The sequence below is a fragment of the Telmatherina bonti genome (assembly GCF_933228915.1).
Source record: "Telmatherina bonti genome assembly, chromosome: 24".
NCBI lineage: Eukaryota > Metazoa > Chordata > Actinopteri > Atheriniformes > Telmatherinidae > Telmatherina > Telmatherina bonti.
Window position 1 is genome coordinate 29,583,067 of NC_136633.1, and position 25,487 is coordinate 29,608,553.

At 46.5% G+C, this 25,487-nt stretch overlaps 1 protein-coding gene across 1 annotated transcript in view; it reads right to left on the minus strand.

Moving 5' to 3' along the window:
• LOC306773925 (dipeptidyl peptidase 4-like) overlaps nt 1-25,487 on the minus strand; it is a 46,816-nt gene that overhangs the window by 15,701 nt on the left and 5,628 nt on the right. The window contains exons 9-18 of the mRNA XM_079263870.1: nt 24,354-24,508; nt 24,175-24,272; nt 23,967-24,096; nt 23,199-23,234; nt 23,016-23,114; nt 22,868-22,938; nt 12,458-12,511; nt 12,270-12,379; nt 12,148-12,195; nt 11,965-12,063 (exon numbers count right to left, since the gene is read on the minus strand). Of these exons, the coding sequence (XP_079119996.1) occupies nt 11,965-12,063; nt 12,148-12,195; nt 12,270-12,379; nt 12,458-12,511; nt 22,868-22,938; nt 23,016-23,114; nt 23,199-23,234; nt 23,967-24,096; nt 24,175-24,272; nt 24,354-24,508 (900 nt within the window). The remainder of the gene's footprint in view (nt 1-11,964; nt 12,064-12,147; nt 12,196-12,269; nt 12,380-12,457; nt 12,512-22,867; nt 22,939-23,015; nt 23,115-23,198; nt 23,235-23,966; nt 24,097-24,174; nt 24,273-24,353; nt 24,509-25,487) is intronic.

Here is a 25,487-nt window from a genome sequence, read left to right on the forward strand (position 1 = left end):
TAACTGCTAACGTTGGAGCCCACTGTCTTAATGTTAACTGCTAACATCGGAGCCCACTGTCTTAATGTTAACTGCTAACGTTGGAGCCCTCTGTCTTAATGTTAACTGCTAACATTGGAGCCCACTGTCTTAATGTTAACTGCTAACGTCGGAGCCCACTGTCTTAATGTTAACTGCTAACGTCGTAGCCCACTGTCTTAATGTTAACTTTAAATGTTGAAGCCCACCGTCTTAACATTAGCTGCTAACGTTGGAGCCCACTGTCTTAATGTTAACTGCTAACGTCGGAGCCCACTGTCTTAATGTTGACTGCTAACGTTGGAGCCCACTGTCTTAATGTTAACTGCTAACGTCGGAGCCCACTGTCTTAATGTTGAATGCTAACATCGGAGCCCACTGTCTTAATGTTAACTGCTATCGTTGGAGCCCACTGTCTTAATGTTAACTGCTAATGTTGGAGACCACTGTCTTAATGTTGACTGCTAATGTTGGAGACCACTGTCTTAATGTTAACAGCTAATGTTGGAGCCCACTGTCTTAATGTTAACTGCTAACGTCGGAGCCCACTGTCTTAATGTTGACTGCTAACATCGGAGCCCACTGTCTTAATGTTAACTGCTATCGTTGGAGCCCACTGTCTTAATGTTAACTGCTAACATCGGAGACCACTGTCTTAATGTTAACTGCTAACGTTGGAGCCCACTGTCTTAATGTTGACTGCTAACGTTGGAGCCCACTGTCTTAATGTTAACTGCTAACGTCAGAGCCCACTGTCTTAATGTTGACTGCTAACGTTGGAGCCCACTGTCTTAATGTTGACTGCTAACGTTGGAGCCCACTGTCTTAATGTTGACTGCTAACGTTGGAGCCCACTGTCTTAATGTTGACTGCTAACGTTGGAGCCCACTGTCTTAATGTTGACTGCTAACGTTGGAGCCCACTGCTTAATGTTAACTGCTAACGTTGGAGCCCACTGTCTTAATGTTAACTGCTAACGTTGGAGCCCACTGTCTTAATGTTAACTGCTAACGTTGGAGCCCACTGTCTTAATGTTAGCTGCTAATGTTGGAGCCCACTGTCTTAATGTTAACTGCTAACGTTGGAGCCCACTGTCTTAATGTTAGCTGCTAATGTTGGAGCCCACTGTCTTAATGTTAACTGCTAACGTTGGAGCCCACTGTCTTAATGTTGACTGCTAACGTTGGAGCCCACTGTCTTAATGTTAACTGCTAATGTCAGAGCCCACTGTTTTAATGTTAACTGCTAACGTTGGAGCCCACTGTCTTAATGTTAACTGCTAACATCGGAGCCCACTGTCTTAATGTTGACTGCTAACGTTGGAGCCCACTGTCTTAATGTTAACTGCTAACGTCGGAGCCCACTGTCTTAATGTTGACTGCTAACATCGGAGCCCACTGTCTTAATGTTAACTGCTATCGTTGGAGCCCACTGTCTTAATGCTAACTGCTAATGTTGGAGACCACTGTCTTAATGTTAACTGCTAATGTTGGAGACCACTGTCTTAATGTTAACAGCTAATGTTGGAGCCCACTGTCTTAATGTTAACTGCTAACGTCGTAGCCCACTGTCTTAATGTTAACTGCTAACGTCGGAGCCCACTGTCTTAATGTTGACTGCTAACATCGGAGCCCACTGTCTTAATGTTAGCTGCTAATGTTGGAGCCCACTGTTTTAATGTTAACTGCTAACGTTGGAGCCCATTGTCTTAATGTTAGCTGCTAATGTTGGAGACCACTGTCTTAATGTTAACTGCTAATGTTGGAGCCCACTGTCTTAATGTTAACTGCTAACGTTGGAGCCCACTGTCTTAATGTTAACTGCTAACGTTGGAGCCCACTGTCTTAATGTTAACTGCTAACGTTGGAGCCCACTGTCTTAATGTTGACTGCTAACGTTGGAGCCCACTGTCTTAATGTTGACTGCTAACGTTGGAGCCCACTGTCTTAATGTTAACTGCTAACGTTGGAGCCCACTGTCTTAATGTTAACTGCTAACGTTGGAGACCACTGTCTTAATGTTGACTGCTAACATCGGAGCCCACTGTCTTAATGTTAGCTGCTAATGTTGGAGCCCACTGTTTTAATGTTAACTGCTAACGTTGGAGCCCATTGTCTTAATGTTAGCTGCTAATGTTGGAGACCACTGTCTTAATGTTAACTGCTAATGTTGGAGCCCACTGTCTTAATGTTAACTGCTAACGTTGGAGCCCACTGTCTTAATGTTAACTGCTAACGTTGGAGCCCACTGTCTTAATGTTAACAGCTAATGATGGAGCCCACTGTCTTAATGTTAACTGCTAACGTCGGAGCCCACTGTCTTAATGTTAACTGCTAACGTCGGAGCCCACTGTCTTAATGTTGACTGCTAACATCGGAGCCCACTGTCTTAATGTTAACTGCTATCGTTGGAGCCCACTGTCTTAATGTTAACTGCTAACATCGGAGACCACTGTCTTAATGTTAACTGCTAACGTTGGAGCCCACTGTCTTAATGTTGACTGCTAACGTTGGAGCCCACTGTCTTAATGTTAACTGCTAACGTCAGAGCCCACTGTCTTAATGTTGACTTCTAACATCGGAGCCCACTGTCTTAATGTTGACTGCTAACGTTGGAGCCCACTGTCTTAATGTTGACTGCTAACGTTGGAGCCCACTGTCTTAATGTTGACTGCTAACGTTGGAGCCCACTGTCTTAATGTTGGCTGCTAACGTTGGAGCCCACTGCTTAATGTTAACTGCTAACGTTGGAGCCCACTGTCTTAATGTTAACTGCTAACGTTGGAGCCCACTGTCTTAATGTTAACTGCTAACGTTGGAGCCCACTGTCTTAATGTTAGCTGCTAATGTTGGAGCCCACTGTTTTAATGTTAACTGCTAACGTTGGAGCCCACTGTCTTAATGTTAGCTGCTAATGTTGGAGACCACTGTCTTAATGTTAACTGCTAACGTTGGAGCCCACTGTCTTAATGTTGACTGCTAACATCAGAGCCCACTGTCTTAATGTTGACTGCTAACGTTGGAGCCCACTGTCTTAATGTTGACTGCTAACGTTGGAGCCCACTGTCTTAATGTTGACTGCTAACGTTGGAGCCCACTGTCTTAATGTTGACTGCTAACGTTGGAGCCCACTGCTTAATGTTAACTGCTAACGTTGGAGCCCACTGTCTTAATGTTAACTGCTAACGTTGGAGCCCACTGTCTTAATGTTAGCTGCTAATGTTGGAGCCCACTGTTTTAATGTTAACTGCTAACGTTGGAGCCCACTGTCTTAATGTTAGCTGCTAATGTTGGAGACCACTGTCTTAATGTTAACTGCTAACGTTGGAGCCCACTGTCTTAATGTTGACTGCTAACGTTGGAGCCCACTGTCTTAATGTTAACTGCTAATGTCAGAGCCCACTGTTTTAATGTTAACTGCTAACGTTGGAGCCCACTGTCTTAATGTTAACTGCTAACATCGGAGCCCACTGTCTTAATGTTAACTGCTAACGTTGGAGCCCTCTGTCTTAATGTTAACTGCTAACGTTGGAGCCCACTGTCTTAATGTTAACTGCTAACGTCGGAGCCCACTGTTTTAATGTTAACTGCTAACGTCGTAGCCTACTGTCTTAATGTTAACTTTAAATGTTGAAGCCCACCGTCTTAACATTAGCTGCTAACGTTGGAGCCCACTGTCTTAATGTTAACTGCTAACGTCGGAGCCCACTGTCTTAATGTTGACTGCTAACGTTGGAGCCCACTGTCTTAATGTTAACTGCTAACGTCGGAGCCCACTGTCTTAATGTTGACTGCTAACATCGGAGCCCACTGTCTTAATGTTAACTGCTATCGTTGGAGCCCACTGTCTTAATGTTAACTGCTAATGTTGGAGCCCACTGTCTTAATGTTGACTGCTAACGTTGGAGCCCACTGTCTTAATGTTAACTGCTAACGTCGGAGCCCACTGTCTTAATGTTGACTGCTAACATCGGAGCCCACTGTCTTAATGTTAACTGCTATCGTTGGAGCCCACTGTCTTAATGTTAACTGCTAATGTTGGAGACCACTGTCTTAATGTTAACTGCTAATGTTGGAGACCACTGTCTTAATGTTAACAGCTAATGTTGGAGCCCACTGTCTTAATGTTAACTGCTAACGTCGTAGCCCACTGTCTTAATGTTAACTGCTAACGTCGGAGCCCACTGTCTTAATGTTGACTGCTAACATCGGAGCCCACTGTCTTAATGTTAGCTGCTAATGTTGGAGCCCACTGTTTTAATGTTAACTGCTAACGTTGGAGCCCATTGTCTTAATGTTAGCTGCTAATGTTGGAGACCACTGTCTTAATGTTAACTGCTAACGTCGTAGCCCACTGTCTTAATGTTAACTTTAAATGTTGAAGCCCACCGTCTTAACATTAGCTGCTAACGTTGGAGCCCACTGTCTTAATGTTAACTGCTAACGTCGGAGCCCACTGTCTTAATGTTGACTGCTAACGTTGGAGCCCACTGTCTTAATGTTAACTGCTAACGTCGGAGCCCACTGTCTTAATGTTGACTGCTAACATCGGAGCCCACTGTCTTAATGTTAACTGCTATCGTTGGAGCCCACTGTCTTAATGTTAACTGCTAATGTTGGAGCCCACTGTCTTAATGTTAACTGCTAATGTTGGAGACCACTGTCTTAATGTTAACAGCTAATGTTGGAGCCCACTGTCTTAATGTTAACTGCTAACGTCGTAGCCCACTGTCTTAATGTTAACTGCTAACGTCGGAGCCCACTGTCTTAATGTTGACTGCTAACATCGGAGCCCACTGTCTTAATGTTAGCTGCTAATGTTGGAGCCCACTGTTTTAATGTTAACTGCTAACGTTGGAGCCCATTGTCTTAATGTTAGCTGCTAATGTTGGAGACCACTGTCTTAATGTTAACTGCTAATGTTGGAGCCCACTGTCTTAATGTTAACTGCTAACGTTGGAGCCCACTGTCTTAATGTTAACTGCTAACGTTGGAGCCCACTGTCTTAATGTTAACTGCTAACGTTGGAGCCCACTGTCTTAATGTTAACTGCTAACGTTGGAGCCCACTGTCTTAATGTTGACTGCTAACGTTGGAGCCCACTGTCTTAATGTTGACTGCTAACGTTGGAGCCCACTGTCTTAATGTTAACTGCTAACGTTGGAGCCCACTGTCTTAATGTTAACTGCTAACGTTGGAGCCCACTGTCTTAATGTTAACTGCTAACGTTGGAGACCACTGTCTTAATGTTAACTGCTAACGTTGGAGACCACTGTCTTAATGTTAACTGCTAACGTTGGAGCCCACTGTCTTAATGTTAACTGCTAACGTTGGAGCCCACTGTCTTAATGTTGACTGCTAACGTCGGAGCCCACTGTCTTAATGTTAACTGCTAATGTTGGAGCCCACTGTCTTAATGTTGACTGCTAACGTTGGAGCCCACTGTCTTAATGTTGACTGCTAACGTTGGAGCCCACTGTCTGAATGTTAACTGCTAACGTCGGAGCCCACTGTCTTAATGTTAACTGCTAATGTTGGAGCCCACTGTCTTAATGTTAACTGCTAACGTTGGAGCCCACTGTCTTAATGTTAGCTGCTAATGTTGGAGCCCACTGTTTTAATGTTAACTGCTAACGTTGGAGCCCATTGTCTTAATGTTAGCTGCTAATGTTGGAGACCACTGTCTTAATGTTAACTGCTAACGTTGGAGCCCACTGTCTTAATGTTGACTGCTAACGTTGGAGCCCACTGTCTTAATGTTAACTGCTAATGTCAGAGCCCACTGTTTTAATGTTAACTGCTAACGTTGGAGCCCACTGTCTTAATGTTAACTGCTAACATCGGAGCCCACTGTCTTAATGTTAACTGCTAACGTTGGAGCCCTCTGTCTTAATGTTAACTGCTAACATTGGAGCCCACTGTCTTAATGTTAACTGCTAACGTCGGAGCCCACTGTCTTAATGTTAACTGCTAACGTCGTAGCCCACTGTCTTAATGTTAACTTTAAATGTTGAAGCCCACCGTCTTAACATTAGCTGCTAACGTTGGAGCCCACTGTCTTAATGTTAACTGCTAACGTCGGAGCCCACTGTCTTAATGTTGACTGCTAACGTTGGAGCCCACTGTCTTAATGTTAACTGCTAACGTCGGAGCCCACTGTCTTAATGTTGACTGCTAACATCGGAGCCCACTGTCTTAATGTTAACTGCTATCGTTGGAGCCCACTGTCTTAATGTTAACTGCTAATGTTGGAGACCACTGTCTTAATGTTGACTGCTAATGTTGGAGACCACTGTCTTAATGTTAACAGCTAATGTTGGAGCCCACTGTCTTAATGTTAACTGCTAACGTCGGAGCCCACTGTCTTAATGTTGACTGCTAACATCGGAGCCCACTGTCTTAATGTTAACTGCTATCGTTGGAGCCCACTGTCTTAATGTTAACTGCTAACATCGGAGACCACTGTCTTAATGTTAACTGCTAACGTTGGAGCCCACTGTCTTAATGTTGACTGCTAACGTTGGAGCCCACTGTCTTAATGTTAACTGCTAACGTCAGAGCCCACTGTCTTAATGTTGACTGCTAACGTTGGAGCCCACTGTCTTAATGTTGACTGCTAACGTTGGAGCCCACTGTCTTAATGTTGACTGCTAACGTTGGAGCCCACTGTCTTAATGTTGACTGCTAACGTTGGAGCCCACTGTCTTAATGTTGACTGCTAACGTTGGAGCCCACTGCTTAATGTTAACTGCTAACGTTGGAGCCCACTGTCTTAATGTTAACTGCTAACGTTGGAGCCCACTGTCTTAATGTTAACTGCTAACGTTGGAGCCCACTGTCTTAATGTTAGCTGCTAATGTTGGAGCCCACTGTCTTAATGTTAACTGCTAACGTTGGAGCCCATTGTCTTAATGTTAGCTGCTAATGTTGGAGCCCACTGTCTTAATGTTAACTGCTAACGTTGGAGCCCACTGTCTTAATGTTGACTGCTAACGTTGGAGCCCACTGTCTTAATGTTAACTGCTAATGTCAGAGCCCACTGTTTTAATGTTAACTGCTAACGTTGGAGCCCACTGTCTTAATGTTAACTGCTAACATCGGAGCCCACTGTCTTAATGTTGACTGCTAACGTTGGAGCCCACTGTCTTAATGTTAACTGCTAACGTCGGAGCCCACTGTCTTAATGTTGACTGCTAACATCGGAGCCCACTGTCTTAATGTTAACTGCTATCGTTGGAGCCCACTGTCTTAATGCTAACTGCTAATGTTGGAGACCACTGTCTTAATGTTAACTGCTAATGTTGGAGACCACTGTCTTAATGTTAACAGCTAATGTTGGAGCCCACTGTCTTAATGTTAACTGCTAACGTCGTAGCCCACTGTCTTAATGTTAACTGCTAACGTCGGAGCCCACTGTCTTAATGTTGACTGCTAACATCGGAGCCCACTGTCTTAATGTTAGCTGCTAATGTTGGAGCCCACTGTTTTAATGTTAACTGCTAACGTTGGAGCCCATTGTCTTAATGTTAGCTGCTAATGTTGGAGACCACTGTCTTAATGTTAACTGCTAATGTTGGAGCCCACTGTCTTAATGTTAACTGCTAACGTTGGAGCCCACTGTCTTAATGTTAACTGCTAACGTTGGAGCCCACTGTCTTAATGTTAACTGCTAACGTTGGAGCCCACTGTCTTAATGTTGACTGCTAACGTTGGAGCCCACTGTCTTAATGTTGACTGCTAACGTTGGAGCCCACTGTCTTAATGTTAACTGCTAACGTTGGAGCCCACTGTCTTAATGTTAACTGCTAACGTTGGAGACCACTGTCTTAATGTTGACTGCTAACATCGGAGCCCACTGTCTTAATGTTAGCTGCTAATGTTGGAGCCCACTGTTTTAATGTTAACTGCTAACGTTGGAGCCCATTGTCTTAATGTTAGCTGCTAATGTTGGAGACCACTGTCTTAATGTTAACTGCTAATGTTGGAGCCCACTGTCTTAATGTTAACTGCTAACGTTGGAGCCCACTGTCTTAATGTTAACTGCTAACGTTGGAGCCCACTGTCTTAATGTTAACTGCTAACGTTGGAGCCCACTGTCTTAATGTTAACTGCTAACGTTGGAGCCCACTGTCTTAATGTTGACTGCTAACGTTGGAGCCCACTGTCTTAATGTTGACTGCTAACGTTGGAGCCCACTGTCTTAATGTTAACTGCTAACGTTGGAGCCCACTGTCTTAATGTTAACTGCTAACGTTGGAGACCACTGTCTTAATGTTAACTGCTAACGTTGGAGCCCACTGTCTTAATGTTAACTGCTAACGTTGGAGCCCACTGTCTTAATGTTAACTGCTAATGTTGGAGCCCACTGTCTTAATGTTGACTGCTAACGTTGGAGCCCACTGTCTTAATGTTGACTGCTAACGTTGGAGCCCACTGTCTGAATGTTAACTGCTAACGTCGGAGCCCACTGTCTTAATGTTAGCTGCTAATGTTGGAGCCCACTGTTTTAATGTTAACTGCTAACGTTGGAGCCCATTGTCTTAATGTTAGCTGCTATCGTTGGAGCCCACTGTCTTAATGTTAACTGCTAACATCAGAGACCACTGTCTTAATGTTAACTGCTAACGTTGGAGCCCACTGTCTTAATGTTGACTGCTAACGTTGGAGCCCACTGTCTTAATGTTGACTGCTAACGTTGGAGCCCACTGTCTTAATGTTAACTGCTAACGTCAGAGCCCACTGTCTTAATGTTGACTGCTAACGTTGGAGCCCACTGTCTTAATGTTGACTGCTAACGTTGGAGCCCACTGTCTTAATGTTGACTGCTAACGTTGGAGCCCACTGTCTTAATGTTGACTGCTAACGTTGGAGCCCACTGCTTAATGTTAACTGCTAACGTTGGAGCCCACTGTCTTAATGTTAACTGCTAACGTTGGAGCCCACTGTCTTAATGTTAACTGCTAACGTTGGAGCCCACTGTCTTAATGTTAGCTGCTAATGTTGGAGCCCACTGTTTTAATGTTAACTGCTAACGTTGGAGCCCACTGTCTTAATGTTAGCTGCTAATGTTGGAGCCCACTGTCTTAATGTTGACTGCTAACGTTGGAGCCCACTGTCTTAATGTTGACTGCTAACGTTGGAGCCCACTGTCTTAATGTTAACTGCTAATGTCAGAGCCCACTGTTTTAATGTTAACTGCTAACGTTGGAGCCCACTGTCTTAATGTTAACTGCTAACATCGGAGCCCACTGTCTTAATGTTAACTGCTAACGTTGGAGCCCTCTGTCTTAATGTTAACTGCTAACGTTGGAGCCCACTGTCTTAATGTTAACTGCTAACGTCGGAGCCCACTGTCTTAATGTTAACTGCTAACGTCGTAGCCCACTGTCTTAATGTTAACTTTAAATGTTGAAGCCCACCGTCTTAACATTAGCTGCTAACGTTGGAGCCCACTGTCTTAATGTTAACTGCTAACGTCGGAGCCCACTGTCTTAATGTTGACTGCTAACGTTGGAGCCCACTGTCTTAATGTTAACTGCTAACGTCGGAGCCCACTGTCTTAATGTTGACTGCTAACATCGGAGCCCACTGTCTTAATGTTAACTGCTATCGTTGGAGCCCACTGTCTTAATGTTAACTGCTAATGTTGGAGACCACTGTCTTAATGTTAACTGCTAATGTTGGAGACCACTGTCTTAATGTTAACAGCTAATGTTGGAGCCCACTGTCTTAATGTTAACAGCTAATGTTGGAGCCCACTGTCTTAATGTTAACTGCTAACGTCGGAGCCCACTGTCTTAATGTTAACTGCTAACGTCGGAGCCCACTGTCTTAATGTTGACTGCTAACATCGGAGCCCACTGTCTTAATGTTAACTGCTATCGTTGGAGCCCACTGTCTTAATGTTAACTGCTAACATCGGAGACCACTGTCTTAATGTTAACTGCTAACGTTGGAGCCCACTGTCTTAATGTTGACTGCTAACGTTGGAGCCCACTGTCTTAATGTTAACTGCTAACGTCAGAGCCCACTGTCTTAATGTTGACTGCTAACATCGGAGCCCACTGTCTTAATGTTGACTGCTAACGTTGGAGCCCACTGTCTTAATGTTGACTGCTAACGTTGGAGCCCACTGTCTTAATGTTGACTGCTAACGTTGGAGCCCACTGTCTTAATGTTGACTGCTAACGTTGGAGCCCACTGCTTAATGTTAACTGCTAACGTTGGAGCCCACTGTCTTAATGTTAACTGCTAACGTTGGAGCCCACTGTCTTAATGTTAACTGCTAATGTTGGAGCCCACTGTCTTAATGTTAACTGCTAACGTTGGAGCCCACTGTCTTAATGTTAACTGCTAACGTTGGAGCCCACTGTCTTAATGTTGACTGCTAACGTTGGAGCCCACTGTCTTAATGTTGACTGCTAACGTTGGAGCCCACTGTCTTAATGTTAACTGCTAACGTTGGAGCCCACTGTCTTAATGTTAACTGCTAACGTTGGAGCCCATTGTCTTAATGTTAACTGCTAACGTTGGAGACCACTGTCTTAATGTTAACTGCTAACGTTGGAGCCCACTGTCTTAATGTTAACTGCTAACGTTGGAGCCCACTGTCTTAATGTTGACTGCTAACGTCGGAGCCCACTGTCTTAATGTTAACTGCTAACGTTGGAGCCCACTGTCTTAATGTTGACTGCTAACGTTGGAGCCCACTGTCTTAATGTTGACTGCTAACGTTGGAGCCCACTGTCTGAATGTTAACTGCTAACGTCGGAGCCCACTGTCTTAATGTTAACTGCTAATGTTGGAGCCCACTGTCTTAATGTTAACTGCTAACGTCGGAGCCCACTGTCTTAATGTTAACTGCTAACGTCGGAGCCCACTGTCTGAATGTTAACTGCTAACGTCGGAGCCCACTGTCTTAATGTTAACTACTAATGTCGGAGCCCACTGTCTTGATGTTAACTGCTAACGTCGGAGCCCACTGTCTTAATGTTAACTGCTAACGTCGGAGCCCACTGTCTTAATGTTAACTGCTAACGTTGGAGCCTACTGTCTTAATGTTAACTGCTAACGTTGGAGCCCACTGTCTTAATGTTGACTGCTAACGTTGGAGCCCACTGTCTGAATGTTAACTGCTAACGTTGGAGCCCACTGTCTTAATGTTAACTGCTAATGTTGGAGCCCACTGTCTTAATGTTAACTGCTAACGTCGGAGCCCACTGTCTTAATGTTAACTGCTAACGTCGGAGCCCACTGTATTAATGTTAACTGCTAACGTCGGAGCCCACTGTCTTAATGTTAACTGCTAACGTCGGAGCCCACTGTCTTACTTACAGAGTAAGAGTCGTGGATTTTTTGTGAATTTTGTTTGTGTCCTTTAAATATGCAGAAGAGTCCTGTTGTGGTTGCTGCCATAAACATCGTTGGTCCACAAACAAGACGAGATTGTTTTCCAACTACTGAAGAGACAAAAGCCCAGAAAAATGTGATCACTGATTGTGGCTATCAAGTGTCTCAATGCCGATGGGAGACCTTAAAGTTGTTGAAAATTCCCGACTGGTGAGTAAATAATTTATTACGAGTTATAGCAGAAGTTCTGTAACCTGTAAAAATGAAGGGATTAATGATGGTTGCAACTTTAAATTAGAGAATCATCATTCAGTGATTGAAGTCAACTTTTTGCATGAACTTTTTTCTGAGGGACTGTTATTTTTTATAACCAATCGTGTTCCTGACCTGTTTACCAGCTGACCTTGTAACCCAAGCTGTTTCTTTGTAATATCACCAACATTTTCCTTTTTTTTTTTTTTTTTTTTTAATGAGACCTCAAATTTAAGATGAATTTTAATTCAAATACTATTTTAATCTGCGATACTTTACATTTTTAACAGCATCCAATTAAGTGCCTTGTAAATGACGTGTACTAGAGTGGGATGAATTTACTCACTGTATTTGCCAAGTTTGATGGTGTCTCGACGCATGGTGGGCATTGCAAATTCAGATATCTCCTGTTTAAAGGCAGAGTTGTCCTCCAACACTTTGATCTCTACAAATATAAAGATGATAAATACACATTTTCTGCCTGATTACATCATTCCACTGTTGATCCCCAAGATCACAGGTTACGTACGTTTATTGTCTCTGGCATCCATGAGTGAATAGGAAGGAATGTCGGGACCTGCATGCAGAAAAGACAATATTAATTATATAAATAGGAATTATGAAACAAAGAGACTTAAAGTTATAACTGACCAGTGCAGCTCAGATGGTAGTAGGATGCAGCGTGGCTGAAATAAACCGAGTTATATTCACAGTGATCTTGAAAAGAACAAGTCAGACACGTCTTTATTCCATTCGTCCACCTGAAGCACAACAACACACATTAAGGCATAATTCATATTTAAAACAGATTTTTAAAGAGCAGTGAAATATATCCTTACTTGTAAACATTTCTTCCTCCTGGCTTGCCGTCCTTTTCATTGCTTGAATAATAACTGTGGAGAAGAGATGGTGTTGATATGTGTTTAGTTTGTTTCCTTAATTATTCCTCTGATCTGTTAATGTCAGTGATCTGAATCAGTGTGTGGAATATGATAGAAGACCCGATATAATCATTGTAACATGAGAAACCTACAAAAGGGGTTTCTTGTGTTAAAAGGGGTGGAGAGGTTTGTGCATCCTGAAGATCCTAGCAGCTATGTTGTCGGGGGCTTTATGCCCCTGGTAGGGTCACCCATGGCAAACAGGTGCCTAGGGGACCAGACCAAGCATGGCTTATCAACCCCTATGATGACGACAAACCTGGGCATAAATGTTCCCTTGCCTGGACGCGGGTTACCGGGACCCCCCTCTGGAGCCAGGCCTGGAGGTGGGGTATGAGAGGAAGCGTCTGGTGGCCGGGCCTTCGCCCATGGGGCCCGGTCGGGCTCAGCCCGAAAGGGTTACATGGGCCCCACCTCCCGTGGGCTCACCATCTGCGGGAGGAGCCGTAGGGGTCGGGTGCAGTGTGAGCTGGGCGGCAGCAAGGGGCGGGGACCCTGGCGGTCCGATCCCCGGCTGCAGAAGCTGGCTCTAGGGACGTGGAACGTCACCTCTCTGGTGGGGAAGGAGCCTGAGCTTGTGCGCGAGGTTGAGCGGTTCCGACTAGATATAGTTGGACTCACCTCCACGCATGGCTTGGGCTCTGGAACCAGAACCCTCGAGAGGGGCTGGACCTTCTTCCACTCTGGAGTTGCTCATGGTGAGAGGTGCCGAGCAGGTGTGGGCATTCTCATCAGCCCCCAGCTTGGTGCCTGCATGTTGGGGTTTACCCCGGTGGATGAAAGGGTAGTTTCCCTCCGCCTCCAGGTGGGGGGACGGGTCCTGACTGTTGTCTGTGCATTGAGTCTGAATGGGCTGTGTTCCGTGCCTCTATTGCTGAGGCGGCCAGCCGGAGCTGTGGCTGTAAGGTTGTTGGTGCCTGTCGTGGCGGTAATCCCAGGACTCGTTGGTGGACACCAGCAGTGAGGGATGCCGTCAAGCTGAAGGAGTCCTATCGGGCCTTCTTGGCCTGTGGGACTCTGGAGGCAGCTGATGGGTACCGAGGCAGAAACTCTGGCATGGGAGGAGTTCGGCGAGGCCATAGAGAAAGACTTCCGGACGGCTTCGAGGAGATTCTGGTCCACCATCCGGCGGCTCAGGAGGGGGAAGCAGTGCTCCATCAACACTGTGTACAGTGGAGATGGGGAGCTGCTGACCTCAACTCGGGACGTTTTGAACTCTCCTATCTCTGGGGCTGAAGTCGCTGAGGTGGTCAAAAAGCTCCTTGGCGGCAAGGCCCCGGGGGTGGATGAGATCCGCCCGGAGTTCCTTAAGGCTCTGGATGCTGTGGGGCTGTCCTGGCTGACACGCCTCTGCAGCATCGCGTGGACATCGGGGGCAGTACCGCTGGATTGGCAGACTGGGGTGGTGGTCCCCCTTTTTAAGAAGGGGGACCGGAGGGTGTGTTCCAATTACAGGGGAATCACAGTCCTCAGCCTCCCTGGTAAGGTCTATTCAGGGGTCCTGGAGAGGAGTGTCCGCCGGACAGTTGAATCTCGGATTGAGGAGGAGCAGTGCGGTTTTCGTCCTGGTCGCGGAACAGTGGACCAGCTCTATACCCTCTTTGGGGTCCTGGAGGGGGCATGGGAGATTGCCCAACCAGTCTACATGTGTTTTGTGGACCTGGAGGGGGTACTCCGGGAGTATGGGGTACCGGACCCCCTTGTGTGAGCTGTCCGGTCCCTGTACGACAGATGTCAGAGCTTGGTCTGACACCAGCTCTCGATTTACCAGTCGATATACGTTCCTACCCTCACCTATGGTCATGAGCTGTGGGTCGTGACCGAAAGAAGGAGATCTTGTATACAGGCGGCTGAAATGAGTTTCCTCCGCAGGGTGGCCGGGCTCTCCCTTAGAGATAGGGTGAGGAGCTCGGTCATCCGGGAGGAGATCAGAGTAGATCCGCTGCTCCTCCGCATCGAGAGGAACCAGTTGAGGTGGCTCGGGCATCTGGTCAGGATGCCTCCTGGACCTCCCTGGTGAGGTGTTCCAGGCACGTCCCTCTGGGAGGAGACCCCGGGGAAGACCCAGGACACGCTGGAGGGATTATATCTCTCGGCTGGCCTGGGAGCACCTCGGGATCCCCCCCCCCCCCCCCCCCCCCCCCCGCAGAGTTGGCAAATGTGGCTGGGGAGAGGGAAGTCTGGGCTTCCCTGCTTAGGCTGCTGCCCCCGTGACCCGACCCCGGATAAGGGGCACGAAGACTAACCTACAAAATAGGCGTAGCACTGCATGTGGTTTATTATGTTTATTGTGTTTTTGTCTGCAGTAATTTGTTTTTGCCTTCATAAGGAGGAACCGTTAAACATCCCAACTGAACTGAATCTGCGCTGCCTTTCCATTGCAGTTTTGCGTTGAATAAAAGCAATACTTCCAAAATTTAGACAAACTACAGTTGCAATTTGCAGGTGTAATGGAAATTCCAGTTTATCTCAGCAGTGGCATGTGACGTCCTTCATGAGACTGTGGCTAAGATACAGATGCAACACCCGAATGCATTCGTTGTCATATCAGGGGATTTCAATAATGTCTGTCTGTCCTCCCACTTGCCCGGTTTTACTCAATATGTGGACTGCACAACGAGAGGAGGCAGCACTCTGGATTTATGTTATGGAAATGCTAAGGATGCCTATAGTGTATCAGCTTTACCACCCTTAGGCAAATCTGATCATAATCTGGCTTTTCTTCAACCCACATACAAGCCACTCGTTGTAAGGCTGCCGGTTCCCACATGTTCCATTAGGAAGTGGACAGTGGAGGCCAGTGAAATGCTCAGGGATTGTTTTGGGTGTACTGATTGGACTGTGCTACTAGAGCCTGAGGACTTAGACATGGACATGGACAGGAGGGTGGACATCCTCACTGAATACATAAACTTCTGTAGAGATATGGTGGTCCCAGCCAAGACAGTACAGTGTTTCCCCAATAATAAACCCTGGGTCAACACAGACATCAAGCAACTTCTTAACCAGAAAAAGTTTGCACTCAAGGAGAGGAACAGAGAGAGGCTTAGGATGGTCCAGCATGAGCTGAAGGCGAGACTGAGGCAGGGAAGAATGGACTATAAAAGAAGGGTTGAGAGCAAGTTGCAGCATAATAACATCAGAGAGGTGTGGAAGGGGATGAAGGCCATCACTGGCTATTCTAAGAAGACTGGCCAGGTCATGGATGGAGATGTAGGGAGAGCCAACGACTTCAATCTGTTTTTTAACAGGTTTGATGGTGGTGCCACCTCAACGTCCACTCAGCCACCCATGGGGGCAGCTGGTGCAGCTGCTATTCTGTCTCCAGCAGGTGGCTCTTCCCCCGGCACTTCTATTAACAGTCTGTCAAACTCTGAAGCCACAGCTCCACTGTCTGACACTCATGAGCGACCACCGCTGTCCTTCACCGCTGATGAGGTGAGGGCCGAGCTTGGAAGGTTACGGACAGGGAAGGCAGCAGGACCAGATGGAGTGTGTCCAAGACTTCTCAAGGAATGTGCTACTCAGCTAGCAGAGCCTCTTCATTGGATGTTCAATGAAAGTCTTTGTGTATGTAAAGTCCCTGTGCGGTGGAAAACATCTTGTCTGGTACCTGTGCCCAAAGTAGGGAGGCCAGCTGGACTTAATGACTTCCGGCCGGTGGCCTTAACATCACATATTATGAAGACTATGGAGCATCTGGTCTTACGTGCAATGAGAACTGAGGTCACGGCTGCAACAGACCCCCTTCAGTTTGCCTATCAGGAGCATATTACAGAACAACAGCACACAAGAAGTGTGGAGGGGCATGAGGGCCATTACAGGCTTTAAGGAGAAGGGAAAGATGGAACCTGGTAACACCAACATGGCCAATGATTTCAATCGCTTCTACAACAGGTTTGACTCTGCCCTTTCAACATGTCCACCCAGCGGCTACTCCACCGCTGCCTTTTCAGTGGATGAGGTGCGTTGTGAGCTACGGAGGGTTCGCATCGGGAAGTCTGCTGGACCTGATGGAGTCAGGAATCCTGAGGGACTGTGCTTCTGAGCTGGCAGTGCATCTACAAACTATCTTCAACCGTAGTCTTCAAACCGGATGTGTCCCTGCCCTGTGGAAGACCCCATGCCTTGCACCAGTTACCAAGGTAGCAAGGCCGGCAGGGATGAAGGACTACAGACCAGTGGCCCTGACGTCTGTTGTTATGAAGACTATGGAGAGGCTGCTGCTGCGAATGCTCAGACCTCAGGTGGAGCCGGCACTGGACCCTCTGCAGTTTGCTTACCAGGAGAAAATGGGGGTGGATGACGCAGTCCTGTACATGCTTCACCGGTCTCTGTCATTCCTGGGTGGGACTGGGGGCTATGTGAGGCTGATGTTTTTTGATTTTACCAGTGCTTTTGATACCATTCAGCCTCAGAGGTTAAAGGAAAAGCTAGAGAGGATGGGTGTGGATCCCACTTTTGTCAGGTGGATTCACAGCTATCTGACAGACAGGCTGCAGTATGTCAGGCTGGGGACCAGTGTGTCGCAAACCCTGGTGAGCAACACTGGGGCGCCGCAGGGGACAGTACTGTCTCCATTCCTTTTCACACTCTACACGGCAGACATCACCTACAGTTCCACGGCATGCCACATCCAGAAATACTCTGATGATACAGCTGTCATGGCATGTGTGAAAGAAGGGGATGAACGGGAGTACAGAGGAGTCGTCTCTTCATTTACAGAGTGGAGCAGGAGCGATGGTCTCATCCTGAACACATCAAAGACCAAGGAGATGATCACTGACTTTAGCAGGAAGCCCTCACATCAACCAATCACCACTGATGGAGAGACAATGGAGGTGGTTAAGACATACAAGTACCTTGCAGTCAACGCTTTGTACAAGAAGGGACAGAGCAGGCTCCATTTCCTGAGAAGGCTCCGGGCTTTTGATGTGAGCAGAGACCTGCTATATATTTTCTATCAGTCTGTTGTAGCCAGTGCAGTGTTTTTTGGGGTCATCTGTTGGGGGGGCAATATGACCCTGAGGGACAGGAACAGGCTGGATAGACTGATCAGGAGATGTGTTTCTGTGATGGGGAGGAGGGTGGACACTGTGGGAGAGATCCTGGAGAGAAGGATGAGGTCTCTCATGCAGGGCATCCTGAGTAACACCAGGTACCCACTACACCAATGTCTGTCTGCTCAGAAGAGCAAGCACAGCGACAGGCTTCTCTCCCTACGGTGTAGAACGGAACGCTTCAGGAAGTCCTTCCTTTCTGCTGCTATAAGACTGTATAACAGCTCAGTCTGATCATGTGCACTTTTTATTACTATTGCTAGTAACTTTGAACTTTTTAACCTGTACTGAATGTGAATTTGTGTGAATGTACAGCTGCTGGACACTTGAATTTCCCCTACGGGGGATTAATAAAGTATCTATCTATCTATCTATCTATCTATCTATCTATCTATCTATCTATCTAGAGGCTGTGCTTTACATGTTACACCGGGCCTACACCTACCTGGAGGAACCACGATGCTGCGTTAGACTCCTTTTCTTTGATTTCTCCAGTGCGTTCAACACAATCCAGCCGTACATACTACGAGACAAGTTGACAGGGATGGGCGTAGATGATTCCATGACCTGTTGGATTACAGACTACCTGACAGATCGGCCTTAATATGTCAGGCTTGGGAACTGTGTCTCTGAGACCATCAGGAGTAGCACTGGAGCGCCACAGGGGACGGTGCTTGCACCTTTCCTGTTTACCCTCTACACAGCGGACTTTCGGTACAATTCAGAGTCCTGCCACATACAGAAATACTCTGATGATACAGCTATTTTGGCCTGTATCAAGGATGGGCAGGAGTTTGAATACAGGAACTTGGTGAACTCCTTCAGAGACTGGTGTCACAGGTGCTGCTTGCACTTGAATCCAGCAAAGACAAAGGAGGTGATCCTGGATTTCAGAAAGGGGAAGCTTCCCCATCATCCAGTCTCCTTACAGGGGGAGGAACTTGAGGTGGTGCACAGTTACAAATATCTGGGCGTTCACATTGATGAACGGCTGGACTGGTGCTGCAATACTGATTCCCTCTATAGGAAGGGACAGAGTCGCCTGTTCTTCCTGCGCTCGCTGAGGTCCTTTGACGTGTGTGTAGACATGTTGGTCATGTTCTATCAATCAGCCAGGTCTCTCTTTTATGCTGCGGTGTGCTGGGGGCACAGCCTTACTGACAGAAACTGCAAGAGGCTGGAGAGACTAGTCAAAAAGGGGGGCTCAGTGCTGGGTAGGAGACTGGACTCTCTGGGAACAGTAGTGGAGAGACTCACGCTGAATAAACTGAGAACAATAATGGATAACAGCAAACACCCTCTCCATGGATTCCTGAGGGAGCAAAGGAGGAACCGCAGCAGTCGATTTCTCTCACCACGCTGCAGAACAGAGCGTTTCAGGAGATCTTTCAACTATTCACAAAAAGTTAGGGATATTCAGCTTTTGGGTGAAATTTCACAACAAGCCTAAAATGCATTCAAACCTGTACAGGTGAACTTAATGTGATCTTCTCTAAGCTTTTAAATGCACATGTCCAACTGTTAAATGTTTCAATAAATTTTGCACAAGTTGCTGTTCTCTAACAAGGAGCTTAACGGCAAAAATCACGGCAGGTGTGTGATCCTTGAATTGACCAATAAATGTCCTGGTTCAATTAGAGCTGGTGTTTAAACAGTTGTCCTCATCATGCTGTTCACATTTTGACTTCATGAGACCAAGACGACACCTAACAATGGAACAACAGTCCCTTGCCATTGCCATGCTTCAAACAGGACGTTCTCAGACAGAAGTGGCCACTGAGCTTGGAGTGTCACAGAGTGTCATCAGCAGGTTGCAACAGAGATATGGAGAGACTGGAAGAGTCACAGAAAGGCCTAGAAGTGGACGTCCTTTGGCCACATCCCGTGCTGATGACCGCTACATTGTGAACACTGCCCTGAGAAAGCGGATGATGAATGCCACTCAACTCCAGGCACGTTTAAGAGAGGTGAGAGGCACCCAAGTGTCACGTCAGACCATTCCAAACCGTTTCCATCAGCGTGGTCTGCGTGCTAGACGACCTGCACGGGTACCTGACCACACCACCAGGCACAGGCGTCATCGTCTTGCATGGGCCAGGGAGCATTTACGCTGGACGAGGAACCAGTGGGCCTCAGTGCTGTTCTCTGATGAAAGTCGATTCACACTGAGCAGAAATGATGGCCGGCAACGATGTTGGAGACGTCAGGGAGAGCGCTATGCATCAGCCACTGTTGTCACCAGGCCAGCTTTTGGTGGTGGCGGTGTTACAGTGTGGGCAGGGGTGTCCACTTGGTACAGAACTGCCCTACACTTTGTGAATGGTACAGTGACAAGCCCATACTACCTGAATAACATCATTAATCCAGTGATTGTGCCCCTACATGAACAGCACAGGCCTAATTTCATCTTCATGGACGACAATGCTCCTGCTCATCGAGGCCGCATCATCAGGGAACGGCTGTTGGAGACTGGTGTACCTCAAATGGAACGGCCTGCACTCTCTCCAGACCTGAATCCCATTGAAAACCTGTGGGATCAGCTGAGCCGTCGTGTAGAGGCTCGAGACCCTGCACCCCAGAACCTCAATGACCTGAGGGCTGCCCTTCAAGAAGAGTGGGGTGCCATGCCTCAGCAGGCAATAAGTTGCCTTGTGAACAGCATGAGACGTCGTTGTCAAGCTGTAATTGATGCTCAAGGACACATGACCAGATATTGAGACGTTCACATTTTTTGTTGTGGTGTAACTACCATTGTTGTTACCTTTTGTGTTGAATGAATTTTTTGAGATGAGGAAATCAGTAGTGCATCCTTCTACTTAAATGTCTTACTTTTATGATATTATATCACTGTAGCATGAACATATTGCATTTTCCATAAATTTCACCTGAAAGCCAAATATCCCTAACTTTTTGTGAGTAGTGTAATAAAACCTCCTGAACTGCACCCCCACATGTACATGCATCTACAAGGGAGAGTGGCTTGTGCTGTTTTTATTGTGTTTTTAAGGAGTTTTTAACCTATGTCTGTCTGAGCAATTATTTATTTATGTTTAATACGCACTGAGAGGTGGAAGAGTGAGTGTTTTACTGTTTTAGTGTTTTATTGAGTCGCCAGAAAATTTGAATTTCCCTTTTAGGGATGAATAAAGTCATATCTATCTATCTATCTATCTATCTATCTATCTATCTATCTATCTATCTATCTCACCATAACTCACCCTAGCTCACCATAACTCACCTTAGCTCACCTTAGCGCACCCTAGCTCACCTTAGCTCACCATAACTCAAACTAGCTCACCTTAGCGCACCCTAGCTCACCATAACTCACCCTAGCTCACCTTAGCTCACCATAACTCACCCTAGCTCACCATAACTCACCCTAGCTCACCTAAGCGCACCCTAGCTCACCTAAGCGCACCCTAGCTCACCATAACTCACCCTAGCTCACCATAACTCACCCTAGCTCACCTCTCACCCTAGCTCACCTAAGCGCACCCTAGCTCACCTTAGCTCACCATAACTCACCCTAGCTCACCTTAGCGCACCCTAGCTCACCATAACTCACCCTAGCTCACCTCTCACCCTAGCTCACCTAAGCGCACCCTAGCTCACCTTAGCTCACCATAACTCACCCTAGCTCACCTTAGCGCACCCTAGCTCACCATAACTCACCCTAGCTCACCTTAGCTCACCATAACTCACCCTAGCTTACCGTAGCTCACCATAACTCACCCTAGCTCACCATAACTCACCCTAACTCACCTTAGCGCACCCTAGCTCACCATAACTCACCCTAGCTCACCATAACTCACCCTAGCTCACCTCTCACCCTAGCTCACCTAAGCGCACCCTAGCTCACCTAAGCGCACCCTAGCTCACCATAACTCACCCTAGCTCACCATAACTCACCCTAGCTCACCTCTCACCCTAGCTCACCTAAGCGCACCCTAGCTCACCTTAGCTCACCATAACTCACCCTAGCTCACCTTAGCGCACCCTAGCTCACCATAACTCACCCTAGCTCACCTCTCACCCTAGCTCACCTAAGCGCACCCTAGCTCACCTTAGCTCACCATAACTCACCCTAGCTCACCTTAGCGCACCCTAGCTCACCATAACTCACCCTAGCTCACCTTAGCTCACCATAACTCACCCTAGCTTACCGTAGCTCACCATAACTCACCCTAGCTCACCATAACTCACCCTAACTCACCATAACTCACCTTAGCGCACCCTAGCTCACCATAACTCACCATAGCTCACCATAGCGCACCCTAGCTCACCTTAGCTCACCATACCTCACCCTAGCTCACCATAACTCACCCTAACTCACCATAACTCACCTTAGTGCAACCTAGCTCACCTTAGCTCACCATACCTCACCTTAGTTCACCATAACTCACCCTAGCTCACTGTAGCTCACCATAACTCACCCTAACTCACCATAACTCACCTTAGTGCACCCTAGCTCACCTTAGCTCACCATAACTCACCCTAGCTCACTGTAGCTCACCATAACTCACCCTAACTCACCATAACTCACCTTAGTGCACCCTAGCTCACCTTAGCTCACCATACCTCACCTTAGCGAACGGTAACTCACCCTAGCTCACCCTGGCTCACCATAAGTTACCATTTCTAACCATAACTCACCCTAGCTCATCGTAGCTTATCGTAGCTCACAGTAACTCACTGTCACTCTCCGTTATCTCAGCTCTTTTGCAGCAAAGGTTTGTTTCAAGCAGACTGGGATTCCTCCATATTGGTTTATAAGTTGTGTATTTTCGGGGAAATTCTAGGTTTGAAACACATTTAAAGCATTTTGGGCTGACTTTGCATTTTTCCTAAACCATAACCTGCGATTGTGTGAAAACCATGAAATACATAAGAATCTCCTTCTAGTCACTAAACGTTTTATCTTGTGTGACCCATTTAAAGTTTGAGGATATTTCTCGGAAAAAGTTGACCTGAGCGGTGAGTTTACAGAGTAGGGTGGGTTTTTGGCTCATGTCGGCCAAATCCCATCAATGCTATAGGAAAAAATTCACAATGTTTTGCGAATTACTTTGAAGTCATTGGACACTTTTCTAGATTGAGAGACTTTTTTAATGGATAGGTTTGGTGAGGTGGGGTTGAAGCTGTGGGTGGAACAGCTAGTAGAGGTGGTGGGATGGGGGGCTCGACATTATTATTGTGGATAAAAAGGAGGTCCTGCAGGCAAAGTGTGGGAACCCCTGCAGTAACTTACACACAGTCTGCAGTTACTTTCAGGATGTCGATGACCTCCCACTTCCCTGACGTGATGGCTGTAGCTACTCCCTGAATGAAAGGAGCAGACTGAGTGACGCTGGACATCACCATGAATTAAACATGACAAATACTCCAGTTTGACCCACCTCAACCACATGATGGATGTGTTTATACCCGCTGCCGTCACTCATAAGGAGGTAGAAGCTGTTTTTATCTGCAGCAAACACTGGAATGGGTGGCGAGAACTAAGATAATGAGATTAGTTCAGGATCAGATAAAATCTGCAGGTTGGACTCATCACAACGATAAAACAGACATGGATAACATACCCGTCCAATCCAGCCGCTGCTTGTTATCTCCAGGTGCTGTAAAAGGATAAAGCAGGTGTATTTATAGGTACATCAGCTCAGCAGCTACAAGCCACAAATAACCTTTTCCAGCAGATGTGGAAAAAGTCTGAATAATAAAGCTGTTTTCTGTTCTAATTTCATATCTTTTCCATCTAAACCAGCTTTGTCATCGTTATAAAGTGGAACCTGGACAGGTTGAATCGAAAGTCTCCACCTGGATTTAACTAAAACAAAGTCAGGGTGACTTTGGTGTGTTGGATCAGGAACGTTTCAGGCTGACCAATGAGCTCCTGACATCCCAGCGCATGTTGGGCGATACCAAACTGTTTCCTGTCAATGCAGTGCCATTCGTTTATGGGACTTTTTTATTGATAACTGGATTGATACAGCCCTCCCACAACTTCTCTTCTTCCTTAGCAACCAGATGCATCATGTTGTCATGGAATTTTCTGATTGGCTGATGTGGTGCATTTTTCCACCAATGGGAAAGGAGATTTTTTAGACTAATTCTTTTCTTAATTATGGGACTTTCCTTAGACTCGGACGTTTTTACCGTTTCTTTCAGCACCAATATCCACGTTTAAATAAACACAACTGGTTTTACTGGTTTATGAACACGGCTTATGAACTGGCTCAGAGTCTGAAGACTGGACTGTGGACAGAAAGCTGAGACGGAGACTCTGATGCTGATATGCAATCTGGACGTGTTTGTTGACCTCAGAGAGATAAAAGTACGAACAACTTCACCTCGACGGGATCCCAGGTGGATCCACTGAAGTTGTAGATCTGCAGAATGAGGTGGTTCTGGACCCGCTTCAGCCACTGAACCGCCAGGCGCTTGTCTGTCACCCAGGTGACTGTTGCCAGGTAGTGCTCGCTGTAAAGAAAAAATGAATAAGTAGCTGGAGAATAAATCAAACGGTTCTGCGTGTCTCAGAGGAGGTGGTATCATTACACTGAGCTGAACGATGCTGGAACAACAACTTCTGTCTTTTCTGTTGTATTTTCAGCATCCACAACAAACAGCTTCACTTCAGGGTTGGGAGTACCTGCCTGCAGCGAGGACAAACACAAGAGAAGACATGAAGCAGATATTTGGTAATATATCTAAAGAATGGAGATTTGGTGTCCCACCTTAGGATATGGAATGAAAGCGGTGCTGGGGTACTGGTGGTCGCCGTACCACGTGTACTCTATATTAGGCACCTTGGTGTCATTGAACTCAGCGTAGGCCAGGTACTTCCCTCCAGGTGACCACCAGAGGCCCTGACTGGAGGAAAACATCTCCTCTGAAGGGATGAAAACACAAAGTTGAACTGAAAACAGCTGAATTTAGTCAGACCATCGTAAATTTACCAAACAAAGACACTGTGTCAAACTGGATCTAAAAACTCTGGATCTACTTCACAAAGATCTTCCTCATATGATGAGGATCTCACTGTCTACAGTGTCCCGTAAAACTTCAGAGAATCTAAAGGAATCTCTGTGTGCTGGGGACGGCATGCAACCTCTGTTACAAATAAAAATACAAAGTGGAAAACTGGATAAAAGTGTGAAATCAAATCTGTCAAATAAATTCCTTTTTCTTCTGTGAAAATCTGCTGATTGACAGAAACATCGGCTCGCATCCAGACGACGTGTCTTTCAGGGAAGAACTTGCAGATTTCAGCAAGACGATGCTGAAGCACATCCTGCAACCCTCCCATGTATAACACAATGTGTGTGTGTGTGTGTGTGTGTGTGTGTGTGTGTGTGTGTGTGTATTCTGCAGTAAAACATCAGCAGAATTAGTTTTTCCTGTATTTTTAAATATGGAAAACGTAGTGATAAGATTACAGAACATGACCACAAACACGAGTGTAAAATAGGAAAAAGTGAGTGTTGGGCCTGGAAGGATGTGATATTTTTCCTCAGGTGCGTCCTGACTGATTAGCTGCAGCTGTTCCTCGTTCCAGCCTGGCTGATAAGACTGAGGACTGCTCTCCAGCCATTGCCAGTTCGTCTGCTTGCCAGCGGTATTGTATGGCCAACCAGCGTTTGGTGTTGGTAGACTGAATAAGAGTCTAAAGAATCCTCCCTGTCTTGTTTTCCAGTCTTCAGCCTGCCTCCTGCCTTCCAGTCTTCAGCCTGCCTCCCTGCCTTCCAGTCTTCAGCCTGCCTCCTGCCTTCAGCCAGTCCTTCACTGCCCCAACCAGTGACCAAAATAAAGGAATCAGGTTGAGAAGCATCTGTGTGCCTGACTTCTTGGAGGCTCTTTCCTACACTATT